This window comes from Neofelis nebulosa, chromosome 3 (assembly GCF_028018385.1).
Source record: "Neofelis nebulosa isolate mNeoNeb1 chromosome 3, mNeoNeb1.pri, whole genome shotgun sequence".
NCBI lineage: Eukaryota > Metazoa > Chordata > Mammalia > Carnivora > Felidae > Neofelis > Neofelis nebulosa.
In genome coordinates, this window is record NC_080784.1 from 51,819,543 (window position 1) to 51,835,418 (window position 15,876).

The 15,876-nt window shown below is 39.1% G+C and overlaps 1 protein-coding gene across 1 annotated transcript in view; it reads right to left on the reverse strand.

Annotated features, from left to right (window-relative positions):
- KIF13B (kinesin family member 13B) overlaps positions 1-15,876 on the reverse strand; it is a 200,211-nt gene that overhangs the window by 41,622 nt on the left and 142,713 nt on the right. Inside the window, exons 29-35 of the mRNA XM_058720792.1 lie at positions 15,788-15,843; positions 14,041-14,165; positions 12,289-12,465; positions 9,145-9,237; positions 5,362-5,514; positions 4,498-4,575; positions 3,148-3,201 (exon numbers count right to left, since the gene is read on the reverse strand). Coding sequence (XP_058576775.1) covers positions 3,148-3,201; positions 4,498-4,575; positions 5,362-5,514; positions 9,145-9,237; positions 12,289-12,465; positions 14,041-14,165; positions 15,788-15,843 — 736 coding nt within the window. The remainder of the gene's footprint in view (positions 1-3,147; positions 3,202-4,497; positions 4,576-5,361; positions 5,515-9,144; positions 9,238-12,288; positions 12,466-14,040; positions 14,166-15,787; positions 15,844-15,876) is intronic.

A 15,876-nucleotide genomic window follows, 5' to 3' on the forward strand; every position in this document is an offset into this window, starting at 1 on the left:
CCAGAGGGTGGGGAACGCTATGGTTGGGGAGAAGCAACTGAAGCCAAATTTTGAGGAAGATTGCCAACTGCTGCCATGGGAAAAAAGAGGCATTTAACTTGTTTGAAGTGTATGACAACTACTAACATACACTGAAATAGAGTGGAGGTATCCAAATCCTTGTTGCTGTGATGGCACCATGACACCAGTAAAACCTGAGAGGGTGAAAATCAGACTTTCCTCATCTTCACTAAGTTACTCAGGGACTCCAAGAGATCAAGATGACTAAAAAAGGAAGGTCCTCAGTAGAGTAACAAAAATGTGTAATGTTACAGTTATTCACTTAATATGATAGGTCCTGCTAACTTCTCCCCAACCCTCCACAGAAATTGCCATGGGAAAGGCTCCAAAAATCTCTTCACTGTCACATCTGAAACAGTCTTTTCAGTCCTCATCTTGCGGTCCCTGAGGAAACTGGAAGGAGTCCTTCTTCAAACTTAAAAAGTCCTTTCTGCCCAGTTTCCAAGCCACTCTCTGTGGGGTCTTCTTTCCTCTTTGGGGACTCCTTCTCCATCAGCCAGGCCAGCTTCTCCTCGGGCACATGCTCGTGAGTATTATCAAGCCCTTGAGCTCAGCCTTTATTTAGATCTAAGTCCTCACTCGGTTGTTCAACTATGCCCCTCAGCTCCCTAATCTGTCTTCTGCCCAGGCTTCCAGACCCTTCAACTGGCACAGACACCTTATGTCAAAAACTGAACTAAATCATTTTCTGCCCCAAACTTGTCCTTCCTACAGTTCATCTCTCCATTCTGTCACCTTTGTCTCCTCCCTTGGCCAACCTCATTCTTCAGGTCCTCAGAGTTCTAGACATTCTCTCTTTAATATACCTGAACCACTCTCCCTCTCCCTCCCACTGCTGAATCTACTCCCCTGATCTCCTCCATCCTCCAATTAAATTTTTTTCACACTTTTACATTGATAACTGTATGTATTTGTACTACATCCATTATTCTAATGTAATTTTATAGGCCACAGCCAGGAACCCAAGTGGGGTTTAGGTGGACTGTTAAAAAATACTTTCCACTTCAACTTTAACCATGTTACTGCCATTACTCCTTCAGCAGCTACCTGCCTCCCCATTACTCCTTGGCACAAAATGTTAGAACTTCTATAATCAGGCCCCTTTCCTCTGGGTTCTACCCCCCAGTACTCCCCCCGCCCCCGCCTTCTTTCAGTCACAATGCATGCACTGTCATGAACTTAGCAAACTTTTTCATCCCTCCATGTTTTTGTTCACACTGCTGCTTTGACTCCTTCCCTGCCTTGAGTGGACTTCATTATCCTTCAGCTTACAGGGATTATCACCTCTCTGCAGCCTCTCCTGATCTGTGAATACTGCCTATAAAAGTGTCCACTCCCTCCTTTGGTCTCCTACTCTATCATACTTCTAGTATAGCATCCATGTTCCCTTAATCCATTTATTTGTGATTTAGATGAAGCACAATAATTTTCTTTCGAGTGATGATATTAAACATAAGGAAATCTGGGTAGATAGAAAATTTTGGCCATTTCTTTCAAGGAATTTATAATATAATTGAGAATTTGGGTTAGAAGTAACGTAAAAAATGCAAAAGTCATGTTTTTTTCTTTATATTTTCCTTAAAGTATTTAATTTATTTACATTAAAAAATAATGACATAATCAATTTCCCAAAATCTCAGCTTTGTTCTGGTAATCACAACTTATGCTATGTTTATCAAGAACAAATCAGGGGTGCCTGGGTGGCTCAACTGATTAAGCTCAATTGATTACGGGGTATCTGACTTCGGCTCAGGCCATGATCTCACATTTGCGTTGACAGCTCAGAGCCTGGAGGCTGCTTCGGATTCTGTGTCTCCCTCTCTCTGCCTCTCCCTGACTCATGCTCTGTCTCTCTCTCTCTCTCAAAAATAGATAAATGTTAAAAAAAAAAAAAAAAAAAAAAAAAAAAAAAAGAACTAATCAAACCCATCACTGGATCAGTATAAAGGAGTAGTACTTAGTACACTTTGAGAGACATGGTAGGTGATTAGTAAATTAATAAGCTGGAGAGAAACTTATATGTCTATAAACATATATATATATAGCTCATTTTTCAGATCTAGGTTACTAGAAGTTTGCCTGAAATAATAGTGTGTGTATATACATATACATATATATATATATATGTATATACACACATTTTTATGTATTATTTCAGGTAAACTCCTAGTAACCTAGATCTTAAGAATGAGTCTAATTATTCATCAAGTTAATTGTTCTTTTTCTTAAGTTTTCATGAGGAAAATTTCAAATGCACAAAAACTGTGTAGAATAACAAAAATAGAAAGGATAGTATAATGAATCCCATGCAGCTATAACAATTATCAGTAAATAGTCCATCTTTTTTTAATCTATACCCCTGTCCTCTCCCTCAGATTATTTTCAAACAAATGCCTGGCATCAGGCTATTTTATAAGACACTTTTTATAAGTCACTTTTAACCTCCTCAAGGGTTAAGATACCAATACAGGGCTTGTTGCCCACAGTTGGTTGAATGTCACAATATCTAACCAGGTCCCTCAAAAAACATCAGACACAAAAAATACTGTGATATAGGACATCCAGTTATAACAATTTCAAGTGTGATCCCTTTAAGTAAATGATAAAGAATTATCTATGCTTAAAAGTCTCTTAAATTGGGGAACACTACATTAACAATGAATAAATTCCAGCTAACAAAAGTTCTGTTCCCTTATTTTTCTTTCTTCTAGCAAATTAACTCTCAGATAAAATCTTCTTATTCTTCACAGATGTGTAATCATTCCATCGACATTTTACTATTAAAAATCTGATTCGAAGTTCTTTTATTGACACAAACAGGAAGATTATTTTAAGTAGAAACATGAACCTAAGTAATAATATTGGGGTTTAACCTTTAAAGAGTAGAGTAATAAGGCATAGTAAACCTTAATTTAACTGGCAAATAAAAAGAAATGAACTCTAAACACTTTCAAATAAATTTCACACAGTATAGAAGAGAAGGAGAAATTCTGACACGCAAAACTAGCGTGTGGTATTTGAGCAGGGGAAGCTGAATGGGCAACTAACTGTTCTAAGACTGACAGAAAACAAGTTATAAACACTTACCTTGTTGCTGCCTAGACTGTAGAATGGAATAAGGTCTTGTCGGCTGCCAGACAACTGAAGAAGAAATACAGAGGGTGTTAGTCCTTTATGTGAGAAAGTATATAAATCTACAGTCCTGGAAATACAAGAATTTGAAAACCAAATCAACAGGACGTTAAAGTCTGATAGCAGAGACGTTGTGGAGACCAAAGCTGTAAACCAGGCTAGTGTAAACTTTGGGATGTTATTAGGCACAATTTTTTTTTCTTTTTAACTGAATGGAACTTTAAGGCAGAAGGCTTGTGTAAGATCAGATACCCCATTTACACTGAGGCAACAACTGGCTGGGCCTGAGTAAGGGTACTTCATCTGTGTTTCCCCTTCTATTGAAAGAATACCAGGTTACTGGTTATCTTACCATGTCCTGATCTTACGACTTCCTTCTCTGGGTATTCGTAGCAGATGTATAGACACAAGCTATTTAATTTTAAACCATAGGATTCTAAATGCCAAACCTCTGCAAGTATCTCTGCATTTTGATGTGTCATTTTCTAAAGAAATAAGAAGATTTTAAGTTGAAATAAAATATTTCTTACTGTCTGAGAATGTTCCCAATCTTTCAGTCTGAGATCCTTAGTGATGTCATTCGGTCACTCGGAGGCCCCATGTGCCCTCCCATCTGATACTCTCCCTACCTGTCACTATGGTCTCTCAAACACTAAGGTTAAGGGTCAGCTGCTCTTTACAATGTTTGTACTGTGGTTTTCCTTAGTGCAAAATTCAGACAAAGGTAGTATTTTTCATACCCACATCTTTGTCAGAAGTAAGGAAAGGAAAGATAAATCACAGGGCCACAATCATATTTCTTTGTGAAGAATTATTTGTATGCTTAATATGCACATAAATTATATCTATGCTTCAAAAAACAACAATAAACTTAAGACACTGTTATGAAACAAACCTAACTTATTTTACTCATTTATGCTACCCTGGATGGCCTTTCAGCAACTGAGTTTGTAAACCGAGTCCAGACTTCTCCTCAATTTAAAAGTAATGAAGTTAGGCCCAGAAAATTCAAATGACTTACGCAAGGCACTTGGCTAGTTTTGCTTTAGTTCAACACACACTCACTGAACACCCAGTCACTGTGCTAGGCACTGCTCATACAAAAATAAAGGAGAGACATTAGAAACATACTTTAATGGATACTTTCCTTACCACACTGGCTAGCACAGTAGCACAGTCGCTAGTTCAGAGAAGGAAATGATACCCGAGATGAGAGTTACAAGGATGGAGAAGAGTTATCCAAGCAAAGAAGAAAAGAGAAGGAGAGCCCAGGCAGAGCACCAAATGGGAAGTCCATGTACTCACTCTGTTCACATTTGGAGAGCTAATACTCCTCCTACTCAGTTTCCCCTTTCCTGTCAACTGTTCCTTCACTGTAACTTCCTGTCAGAAAATGTACACAGGAAAAACACGTATCTGAGACAGACCTCCAAAGCAATGGCATGTAAAGCAGTCTTTGAGCTACTATCTCTACACACACGTTCCTCGTTCTTTAAATAATGGCTGTTACTTCACATGATGGAATGACCCAATTCCAATCACTGTGGAATATTCAAAGTTAATTATATAGCTGTTGGTTACTTAGATCACTCTTTTATCTCTTGATGGCCCCCTTGAAGCTGGCCAGAAGTTAGTTCCAGGAGAAAGATCATGAAAATTAGATCATTCACTTTTATTTTTCATTAGGATCTTTGGTTAGAAATAATAAAAGTCTCAATATTGCTATGTAAAATGAGGTTTAAGGTTCCACTAAGGATTAGGTTTACTGCTGGCATCTCTATTATCCCTTCTAGAGAACCACTCTAAGGCTGTGGCTGGCATATCCAGCTAAGCAAAGAAGGGTCCATTCTGCCTCATACCTACGTATTTCTTCCACAACATTCTTGTCCATTACCAAAGAGTTTTTAAAATAATTCTTCAGCCAGAGAGAGTTAAATATTTTCTCCCATTAACTCAGGGCAACTAGACACCATTTAGTGTACCGGGAAAAGTAACTTCCCAGTGTAGCTTTTCTATGTTCCAAGACTTAACTGATAAGTTGAGTCTAAATTAATATGCCCCACTTAAACAGATGCTTCAAAGGTTTGGATGTAACAATCCTGTGAATTGTAGAGAGGCAAAGAGAATCAGGCTGGGTCAGCACCACCGCTACCAGCTCTGTTGGCTAACCTGGCGAAGACGATCCAAAGTGAGAAGGTTCTCCACAGCCAGCACACTTCTGAGGTATTTTTCAATATAAGCCTCTGAGTCAGCAGAAGCGGTGTTTTCAACATTAGCTGCCATTCTTGCTAATGTTTCTCGTTCCTCTACTCCCTGGGCATCCTGGAGAACAGAAAGTTGTGTATTAAAATTAAGTACTTGATAGAAGAAAACATAAAAGCTTCTTGATCTATACAAGTACACACACACACACACACACACACACAGACTACTGAACTAAATGGGACATATTCCAAAACTCCATTTTACTGCCAGCTTTCAGAACTCAAAATGCATTTCCCCACAGAAATTACGGTATGAATTGGTGGTTAGGTTAACTTGAAAGGTTAACACAGTGCCACTGAAACACAGCACATTCTCAATAAAATTGTCCTCTGCTATGTTTCTGTTGCAAACAGAAATGTTACTGGTTACAAAGGATTTGGTGGAAATAGCTGGAAATATACCACCACCACAATACTTCAGAAATACATCATGAGGGGCAAGAGAGAGGAACAAGAAGCTGGGGTGACAGCAAGACAGGGGTCGGGTCCAAATAACTCCAGTAGGAGGCAGACACAGGTATGGAGAAGAAGAATGCAAAGGAAGGTTGGCTTTCCACCCGTTCCCTAAGCAGCAGACCACGGACTACACGTCCAAGAAGTAGCAGCTTTTAAAACTGGTCTCAGTCCTCAACTCCGGAGTGAGACAGGCCAAAGGCAGCATTGCACCCACCAAGAAGAAAAGTATCCTGGGAAATTCTCACTTGCTGTGCTCTTGCCAAGAGCCCATCCCTGCTCCTCTGACATGGGCGGCCCGTGCACATAAACAAGATGTTCACAAGTCAGGGAGGGACGTTGTTAATGTATTTAATCATGTCAAGCAAGCTTGGCTCCTAACAAATTACTCTATTCAGAGAAAATCTGATACTTTATTTACTTGCGAATTTGTCAGAATAATGTCAAAAACCACAAAATATATATCCATATGCCACTGATGCCACTGCATCTTTACATGCCATCAACTTTAAGGAAAAGAAAAACATTACTTTATATACCACTAAGGAGAAAAGAAAAAATTCTGCCAATTAATTTTAAGATATCAATTATTAGACACATTCTAACGTCAAAAATATTTCTTAAAATTTAAATAAGCTTTAAGAACAGATAAAATGTGGAAGAATCTGGAAGGTGGCTTAACTTCACAAAACTTCTGTCTCCTACCACTATAGGATTCATTTGAGCCTTTTAATAACTCTGAAAAGAAGCAATCATCCTCATTTCATGGATGAGGAAAGATGAAGGCCACGTAATTGGCAAGAGAGTCAAGATTAGAACTTAGGTCCCCTGATACTCCTGACAAAGTAGTCCTTTTACCTCTCAACACACAATACTTTTTGGTGTCTGAAGGGAACAGGCATTATCCTGATTTTATAAGAAAAGGGAAACTTGAGTTTTATAGAAACAGATACACTCATGTTACCCATGTCCCTATCAAGATACAAAACATTTCCATTACTTCAGAAAGTTCACTTACGGCCTACCCTTCCCCCCAAGGCAAGGTAATTTCTTTCACCACAGATTAGTTTCACCGGTTTTAGAATTTCACATAAATGGAATCATCCTTTCTTGTGTCTGGCTTCTTACATTCAGCATAATGATTCTGGATTCATTGAAGAAGTTCATTTCTTTGTGTAGCTAAGTGATAGTCCACACTATGGATATACCACAATTTGCTTATCCATTCATCCACTAATGGATGTTTGGATTGTTTCCAGTTTTGGGTTCCTCTGGATTCAGCTGCTATGAGCATTCCTGTACACATCTCTATGACACACATGGTCACTTCTCTTGAGTAAGCACCTAGAGGTGGAATTACTGGGTCCTGGGGTAGACAGTTGAAACCATTTCCTATTCTCTGGCCTACATCAGTTCTTTTGCCACCAAGCTCTCATAGCTGCTATAACAGGGAACACAGAGAACTTTTCAAGGATTTTTCATGATGAAACCTAGCTCCTTGAGGAATCTTTTTGTTTCTAAATAAAAAATAAACTAAGTGTAGTCCTTTTCCTGTTAAGTTTTAAGTCTCACTGTTCCTTTTTCTTTATCATCAGGATTTGATAATGTGAAAATAACACTTGCCAACTTAGATGTTTAGATAATTATTAACAAGCAGCCCAACCACATGAGGCCATATGCTTCTCTCTCAATGGATCCCCCTGCATTCCCTCCCTTTGAAAACTGTATCACTCAGGGAATAAAAGCACCTTTAAAGAGGATAAGGAACCTACAGTTGGGAGGGGATGAGACAGGAGGGGAAGGAAAATGAGAGAAATGGAAAAATGGAAGAGAGTTCACTACAGCAGTCATTGTTTCTCAACTGCATTCAAACCATATATAGAGTTAAAGTATGAAACAACCAGAAAGACATAAAACATTCAGACACAGAGAATAAACACTGCATCTCTTGCTGAGCATGTAAGTATACAAAGAGTAATCGACTACAGACCCAAGATTTTGCAGCTAGTCTAACTCTGAAAACAGACTTATTTTTAAAATATGCAGCAGGCTCCAAATTAAACAGTTAAACAGCTAATACTTACTATGTAAGTCTAACACTTTGGAGATCCAGTACAAGACTTCCTGCAGTATAAGAAATCTAAAGCAGAGCCTAAGCACTATATAATCTTTTCACCCTTCCAAAAACTCACTGCTTAGAATACATTTTGTCCACCTATTGTTCACTCAACAGAATCAACAACTTCCAGCACTCAAAAATGAAGCGTAGGGTGCTGATGTGGACCGTGTGCTTAGTAGGGAGTGTCCACTCCCAGCACACTCTCCCATTCTTCACTCCCTAGGAAAGTATAATCTGCACCTCCTCACTCCTCGATTCTGGATGGTGAGCGTGACAGACGGGACCGCTCTGATTTCCCTTTTGCAGAGTCCTTTTCTAAGAACCCTCATATCTTCCTACCCCTGTAAGGAAGGCCTCCATTGCCAGCTGTGTCGAAGACCAGGTGAATAAATCTGGGATTAAATATTAGGAAGCAAATGAAAACTGCATCGTCCAGCAAGCTTCTGTCCAGGGGTATTTGAAACTCCATTTGTTTGATTCCTATGGCTCTCTCAGTTCAGAAAGGGAAATAAGGAGAGGAAAATAATAATAGGATCTATAATAATGGCAATTACAATTTACTGCTGTGTGTGTGTACAACATCCTTAAAAAACAACCCTGTACAGAGGTATCACTAACCCAATTTGATAAATGAAAAAATTGAGGCTCAAAGTAACTTACTAAGTACACCTCACTGAGAGGTGATGAAAGTAAGATTTCTGTGTGATTCCAAAATGAATCTCCAAAGCTTGAATCTCTATTTTGCGCTATGTTGCTTCCCTTTGAGGGTTACAATATTGTTACCTTATGTCTACTAGAAATGAAAAGGAGTGCTGTCTTCTAGGAGTATTGATTTGCTTTTCAAAAGAAAGTTCTTCTTCAACAAAATACTAAAACCAGAACCTTTGAAGCCACAAGTACATTTTACTATGAATCGCATTAAGATTAGAAAATTCCTCTACAAAAAAAAAAAAAAAAAAAAAAAAAAAAAAAAAAAAATTCCTCTACAAACCTACAGCATTTGCCTAAACACACATTTTCATGGACTATGTATTTCTTGGGTAGGTGACTTTTCAGGGACGTAGCTCTTTTTACATGTTTATTTTTAGTAAACTCAAATTTTGTACAATCCTTCACCTCTGGAATATTGGAGACAATCTCAAAAGTCACTCCACAGCCAGGAATAGAACTTCGATGTGACATCTTTTTTAGGAGACTCTGAGCAAAACCCTAGAGAAAAACAAAACAGAAAGATATGGTTTCCTACCTCAAAAACTGAGTGTTCATTAACAAAGCATAAGGGATAATGCATTCATTCTAACAAAAAGAAACAGAGTATATTTCCAACATAAGCAAGCTGAAATCCAAATCACTAAATAGAGACTCCTCAACTCCATTTTAGTGCACAAAACCAATTTATTAGATCCTTGCCGCGTGACAGGTGCTAGACCCATTATATGAAGAGTATAAACCCAAAACTCGAAACAGACACTGGGTATCTGGTTCAGCTCTGCTTAAAGGCTACAGAAAAAAAAGACTGTTGACTTCGACACAATAAAGTGACCTTCTGAGATGTAAGCAAGGACTAGTACTCTTACACTTTTTTTTTTTTCCAGTACAATGGACATCTTGCAGCATGAATATTGACAAGTTCAGGCATTAAATTCTTGACCAAAGCAGGATCGTTATGAAGAATGATTTAAGAGTGCATGGTCATTGTTTATGCTGACTGTGCTCTTTGCACAGTTAAAAATTGAACTGTTGAATTAATGCATAGATGACTCATTTGAAGATGCTGCTAAGACTGAACATCCTGTAGAGGTTGAAGAGAGCAGGGATGAGGGCAGAATACAATTGGTGAATCAAGATAAGAAGAAGAGAGAATATTAAACTGATGCCCAACTTTTTCCCTCATTCAAAAGGGAAGCAGGAAATATGTGAGAACCTCCGAAAGAAAATAGAAAAATCCAGCTATTTGGTCCTAGAAATACATATTTTCACAAACCTCCTTAATAATAATTTCTCTCCTCTTCAGTGATCTATAGTTAACTTTTTAAAAGACTGTAACTTTTATGGGGCACCTGGGTGGCTCAGTTAAGCCTCTCTTGATTTTGGCTCAGGTCATGATCTCCCAGTCTGTGGGTTCGATCCCTAAAGCAGGCTCTGTGCTGACACCATGGAGCCTGCTTCGGATTCTCTCTCTCCCTCTCTCTCTCTCTGCCTCTCCCCTGTTCGCTCTCTCTCTCTGTCTCTCACAAAATAAATAAGCATGAAGAAAAAAATAAGAATAAAAATTAAAAAATAAAAATTAAAAAATAAAATAAAAACTGTAGTTTTAGAATGCAAACAGACCACTGATTTCAGCCCTTCATTCTACCCACTTCAGCCTTGCAATGCTGAGCCACTGCCAATTACACTGGTCAGAGCTCAGCTGTGGGTTTGTTTTCTTTTTAACGGGTGGGGAGGGGAGGTGTGGGTGCTGTTGTTACCTACTTTTTGCTTTCCTTCTGTATGGAACTACTGAAGCTGATTTGCACACGTTAGCGTCATAAGGAAGTCCCTGTTCTTGTATAAAGAAGCAAATTTTGGGAATGAAGTATCTGAAATCAGGAGGGAAACTGGCATCCCCTAAAACACTATTACATCATTCAGCATCAATTTGATAATGTCAAGTCATTTCAACCAGGGAAAAAATGTGGCAACTTCTTGTCGCTATAACAAAAAATAAAAAATAAAAACAAACTAGAGAAACACACACACACACACACACACACACACACACACACACACCAGAAGGAGTTCAGTGATGCCATGATGCACCCTTTCTGTTAAGGATTCTGTGGGGCTGGTGGTTGTCCCAGGGCAGTCTCAGTGCCTGGCAACCAGAATCTCTAGCTCAGGCATGGCAAATCACTCTTCAAAATGCTCAAGAGCAACACGTCTTTTTCAATCCCTTAAAGACTTCCGAGAAAAGAGAGATGGAGAAGAGCGAACGGGAGCCACACCATATACGTCTAGCTAACCCGATGACCTGGATTTTATTGATGCTGGATTGCCAAGCTAAAGAGCTGCAATTTTAACAGCATTACCGCCAGTCTTCATTTCAAAGATTGATATCAGTGTGACATTTAGAACTAAAGATTAATTTTTAGGGGTGGAGATTACATCTAGGACTCTGTCAACCATGACTGTGCTCTTTTAAATGAAAAGATTTCTTTTCATATGTCCTGGTTTTAGTCAGTGTACTGAGAAGGCCTCAAAAAAAAAAAAAAAAAATGAGCACAGACAGTTAAAAGAATCTCCAGAATGAGCCTCCCAAGTCCTATATTTGCAAAGCCAATGAAAGAAACAGTTTATACCCTTACCTAGAAGTTTTCTACTAACCCCAGTCACATGGCACAAGGTCCTTCCTGATCCAGCTGCAACTGCGTGGCCGGCCACGGACCTGGCCCACCACCCCCCCAACCCCAGCACACCTGTCAACACTCTGCTTCTCATGGTCTGAGCCCTCCATGCTGTCCCTCCTCACTACTCCTGCACACGTGTTTTCTCCTCTCCACAGAAGAGTCAATTCCTCCTCTGCCTGCCAAACTCCCCTGTCTGTAAAGGAGTGGCTCGCATGCTACCCCCCTCTCTGACACCTGCTCTGACTCCCTTGGTGTGAATTCTCCATCCCTTGGCCTGCAGCCTTCCAGCACTCAGGGAGCACCGGCATTACAGCACTAACCCAACAGAGACAGATCACCTGTTCATATATGTCTACGTACACCAACGGACACTAGCTATTTCAAGATGCAGACTACTTCTAACTTATCCTGTTACCCAAAGCTTGACAGAGTACACTCTCTAAATATGTGAATCAGTGAATTAGCAGAGATGACTGAAAGGGAAGAAAGAGATGCAAAGCGGAGGCTAAGATGTCCAAACAACAGCAAATCTACAGAGAACCTTCACATCTTGCGTGACCCAAACGAAAAGTCAAAAAACAAAACAGTGAACTTCACTTTGACTGGGCTCTGTGGCAGCGAAAAGAATGGCATTAATTTGTGACTATGTAATAAGAAAGACTGATTGTAACAACTTAATGTTGTCTTGGAGAAGTCGGGATGGAATATGCCAGAACGAAGCAGGCACAGTTACAAGACAGTAACAGGCACGCTGAAGAGAAAATGCTTCATAGAGTCTGCTTAGATGAGAGGCCAGAACAATCATTCCCTGGCCCTGCCCTCAACGTCAGACCTGTGATTAAAGTCATTTCTTCAACGAGGATTAATGACTCACCTGCCGGCCATGAACATTGACACAAATTCGTTTCCGTAACACTAACTGCATGTCAGCTGGATGGCTGAGCTGGACTGTCACCCGCACAATCAGATACACTCGCTCATCCGCAGGGGTGCCTTTACTGAGCTGAGGACAGCTGTGCACTGCAGAGTCCCAAGAGGCTTCTGCTCTCACCTGCAGAGACAGAAAGAATATATTTTTCCCTCTCCTCCTGGAAAAACAAAACAAAACAAAACAAACAAACAAACAAACAAAAAACAAAAAACAACCTCACGAGGAAACATCTTGACTTGGCTACAGTCCTACAGGCTGGTCATGAATGCAGATGTACTAGAACCTCCCTGAAAAGCTATGGGATAGGAAGATATGGTCTCCATCACCCTAGTCTGGGAAGAACAGAGCATGATATTCCTGGCTGGCTGGCTTTTAAAATGTTTTTATTTTGAAAATGCTCAAACATAAAGTGCAAATTCAGGACAATGAACTCCTGTATATCTTCCATCTAGAATCATCAGCTGTTCAGGACAATGAACTCCTGTGTATCTTCCATCTACAATCATCAGCTGTTAATATTTTGCCACTTTTCCTTTCTCTTTCTCACAACACATATACACGCAGTATTATTTTTTTGCTGCACTACTTTAGAGTAAGTTACAGACTTGTAACTCTACATGCCTACATACATTAACAAGTATCTTCTAACAGCAGGTACATCCTCTGACTTAACCATAGGACAATTATATTCAGGAAATTTAACATCAATAAAATACTATTATATAATACATAGTCTACATTCAAATCTTTCAGCTGTTCCAATCCAGGATCACTAACTGCATTTAGAGGTCATGTCCCTTTAGTCCATGTCAATCTGGAATGGTTCCCCACCCTTTCTTTGTTGCTCATGACACTGACTTACTAAAGAATGTACAGAATGTACAGAATTGCACAGAACGTATCACAGTTGGGTTTGTTGTCTTTTTCCCTGCTATTAAAGTTTTGCATCTTAGGAATACCACTAAGTGATGTGCCCTAAGCATCACATCAGCTTTCCTTGTTTAAACTATTTTATTGTTTTTCCGATATACTCAAAATTAGAAAATAAGCTCCCACTATATACCCATCACCCGGATTCAAACATTATCTAGATTTTGCCACACTGACTTCATCTTTTTTCTCCTCTTTAAAAAGCCTTTACCACAGGGCCACCTGGGTGGCTCAGTCGGTTAAGCGACTGACTCTTGATCTTGGCTCAGGTTATGATCTCACAATTGGTGAGGTTATGATCTCACAGTTGGTGGGTTCGAGCCTGCATCAGGCTCTGCACTGACAGCACAGAGCTTGAGATTGTCTCTCTCCCTCTCTCTCTGCCCCTCCCTTTTCATGCTTTCTCTCTCTCTCTCTCAAAATAAATAAACTTTAAAAAAAAAAGTCTTTAGTAAAGAATTTCAAAGCAAATCCCAAACACCATGTCGGTTTATGATGGACCAAAGCTGACCTGAACTATGAATACTAACAGAAAGAGATCCTTTATCAGGAGGGGAAATAAATGACAAATGGATGTAATTTGACCATCTACTCCTTCTGGAAGCGGTTCCAATCTTTCTGGAAGTCGTAATGAAAGGTTTTCATTTACGCATCTTGACAAATGTAAGCATTAAAGTGATTACATTGCTGATTGTTTAAAAAGACTCAAGGAAAGGTTAAAGAAACTACTTTTCATCTGATTTTCCCTAGTTATGCTTTGTTTACCTCTCCATCATGCTGTTTTACAATCTGCAGTTCAAAGAACTCATCCTCTTCTTCTCCAGTGAGGGTAGCATCCCATCCACCAGCTTCTGGGTCATCAAGATTATCCTGGGAGCTGAAATCATCAGCTAAAAGCAAAGAAGTTCCATTAAATACAGAGATCATTTTAAGGGATAACCCTTACCAGCTAAATTTCAATGTGCTTGGTATTAAAATTCTACTGCCTCAAATTTCATTTGCTTTTGGCTCTAAAATCTTACATGACATGGAAGAGGACCATTAAACAGTTCTTAGAGATGGATAGACTCTCAAGAAATTATCTTATCCAATCTCTTACCTTTATGCTTTATTTTACATGGAAGGAAAATGAAGCCAAGATACCCAAGAGGTTATTCAAGGTCAGCCCATAAATGTTAATGATAGGATTATAACCGAAATTCCCTATTTTTTAGTGCATTGAAAAATGAGAAGCGAGAGTGATTCCAATTATCTGACAGTTGAGTTCAACAAAAGAATCAGTTGGCTACATGAGACGGAAACTTGGAGGGTTGCCCCCTGACCCTTTAGTTATTTAGTTCTAAGCCTGGACCTTCCAACACCCTATCCATCTTAAGCTTGTGAGTAGGCACCAAAAGTATCTTTTCTAGTATGTGGGCTTGAGTGGATCAAGAATGGGCAAAAGGCTGAACAAGCTCTTGACCATGTCTTGGAATATCCATACAAACAGGTCTTCTATAAGCTTATTCTTTTCCACTCTTACCCTCCTCCACATGCACACACAAGCACACACAAGAGCACCTCACCTATCTAGAAACCTAACATAAGAATAGGCTGGAGTAACCCTCAGCATGCAAGGCTCAAGAGAACAAGATAGGATAGAGTGCTGTGGCAAAACATTGAAACACCATCAGGTAGACAGACAGTAGAAATGGCTAAATATTATTTACTAACTCTGTGTGCATATAATAATTTTCCATATATCTAAATAAGTTAAGTAGTACAAAATGCTAAATACCTCAGATATTATAACTCACTTTCAGCTAGGTGGAAGAAACACACTGAGGACATCTAAGCTTGTCTATTTAGGATAGTTAATTTTAACACATGGTTTTCCTGCAGATATTTAGGAATGTAACTGCTGACTTTTAACTTATTTTTAGCTCTTTAATCTGCCTTTTCATTTTTATTTTCCTTCCCTGGGCAGAGTATAGGTAAAATGTAGCCACATCCAAAACATTTTACATGAAGGAGAAAAAAAGAAAGGAAAACTTGACAGGTTCTCATAACTAAGCAATGCAGGAATGAAGGGCATAAGAACTCACAGAAAAAGTAAGAAATTTATTAGATAGTTCTAAGAAAACACCAGATAAAAGAAGCATGCTACATGAGGATCTCTTTCCAGACAGAAGTCTTTTCCTAGGAATTAAAGAAGAAATTATTTTAAGTGCAGGAAAATACTACCACTACACCCTAACCTGATAATGAGAACAAAGCATACGCACAACTGTATGGATTATAGATTGAAATGTGAGAACGCACCATGATGAAACATACCTATCAATGCTACAAAAAATATTATTCTTACAGAAAAGTCATTCTTTGTCAAGTATCAGTGTCCCTCAGCATACCTAATACAGACCCTAACCTTAGGCTCACAGAACTGCCTAACTGCAAACTTCGTTAGAATCCAGGTGCTACTTGGACACTAATTTGTCAGAGGTAAGCCTTCAGAAAGCACCTCCTAACTTACCATTCAAGTCAAGGAATATAACAGGAATGTGTGTTTCCATCCCAGGAACTGGGGTCCTAAAACATAATGAACAAAGAGCATCTCAAATA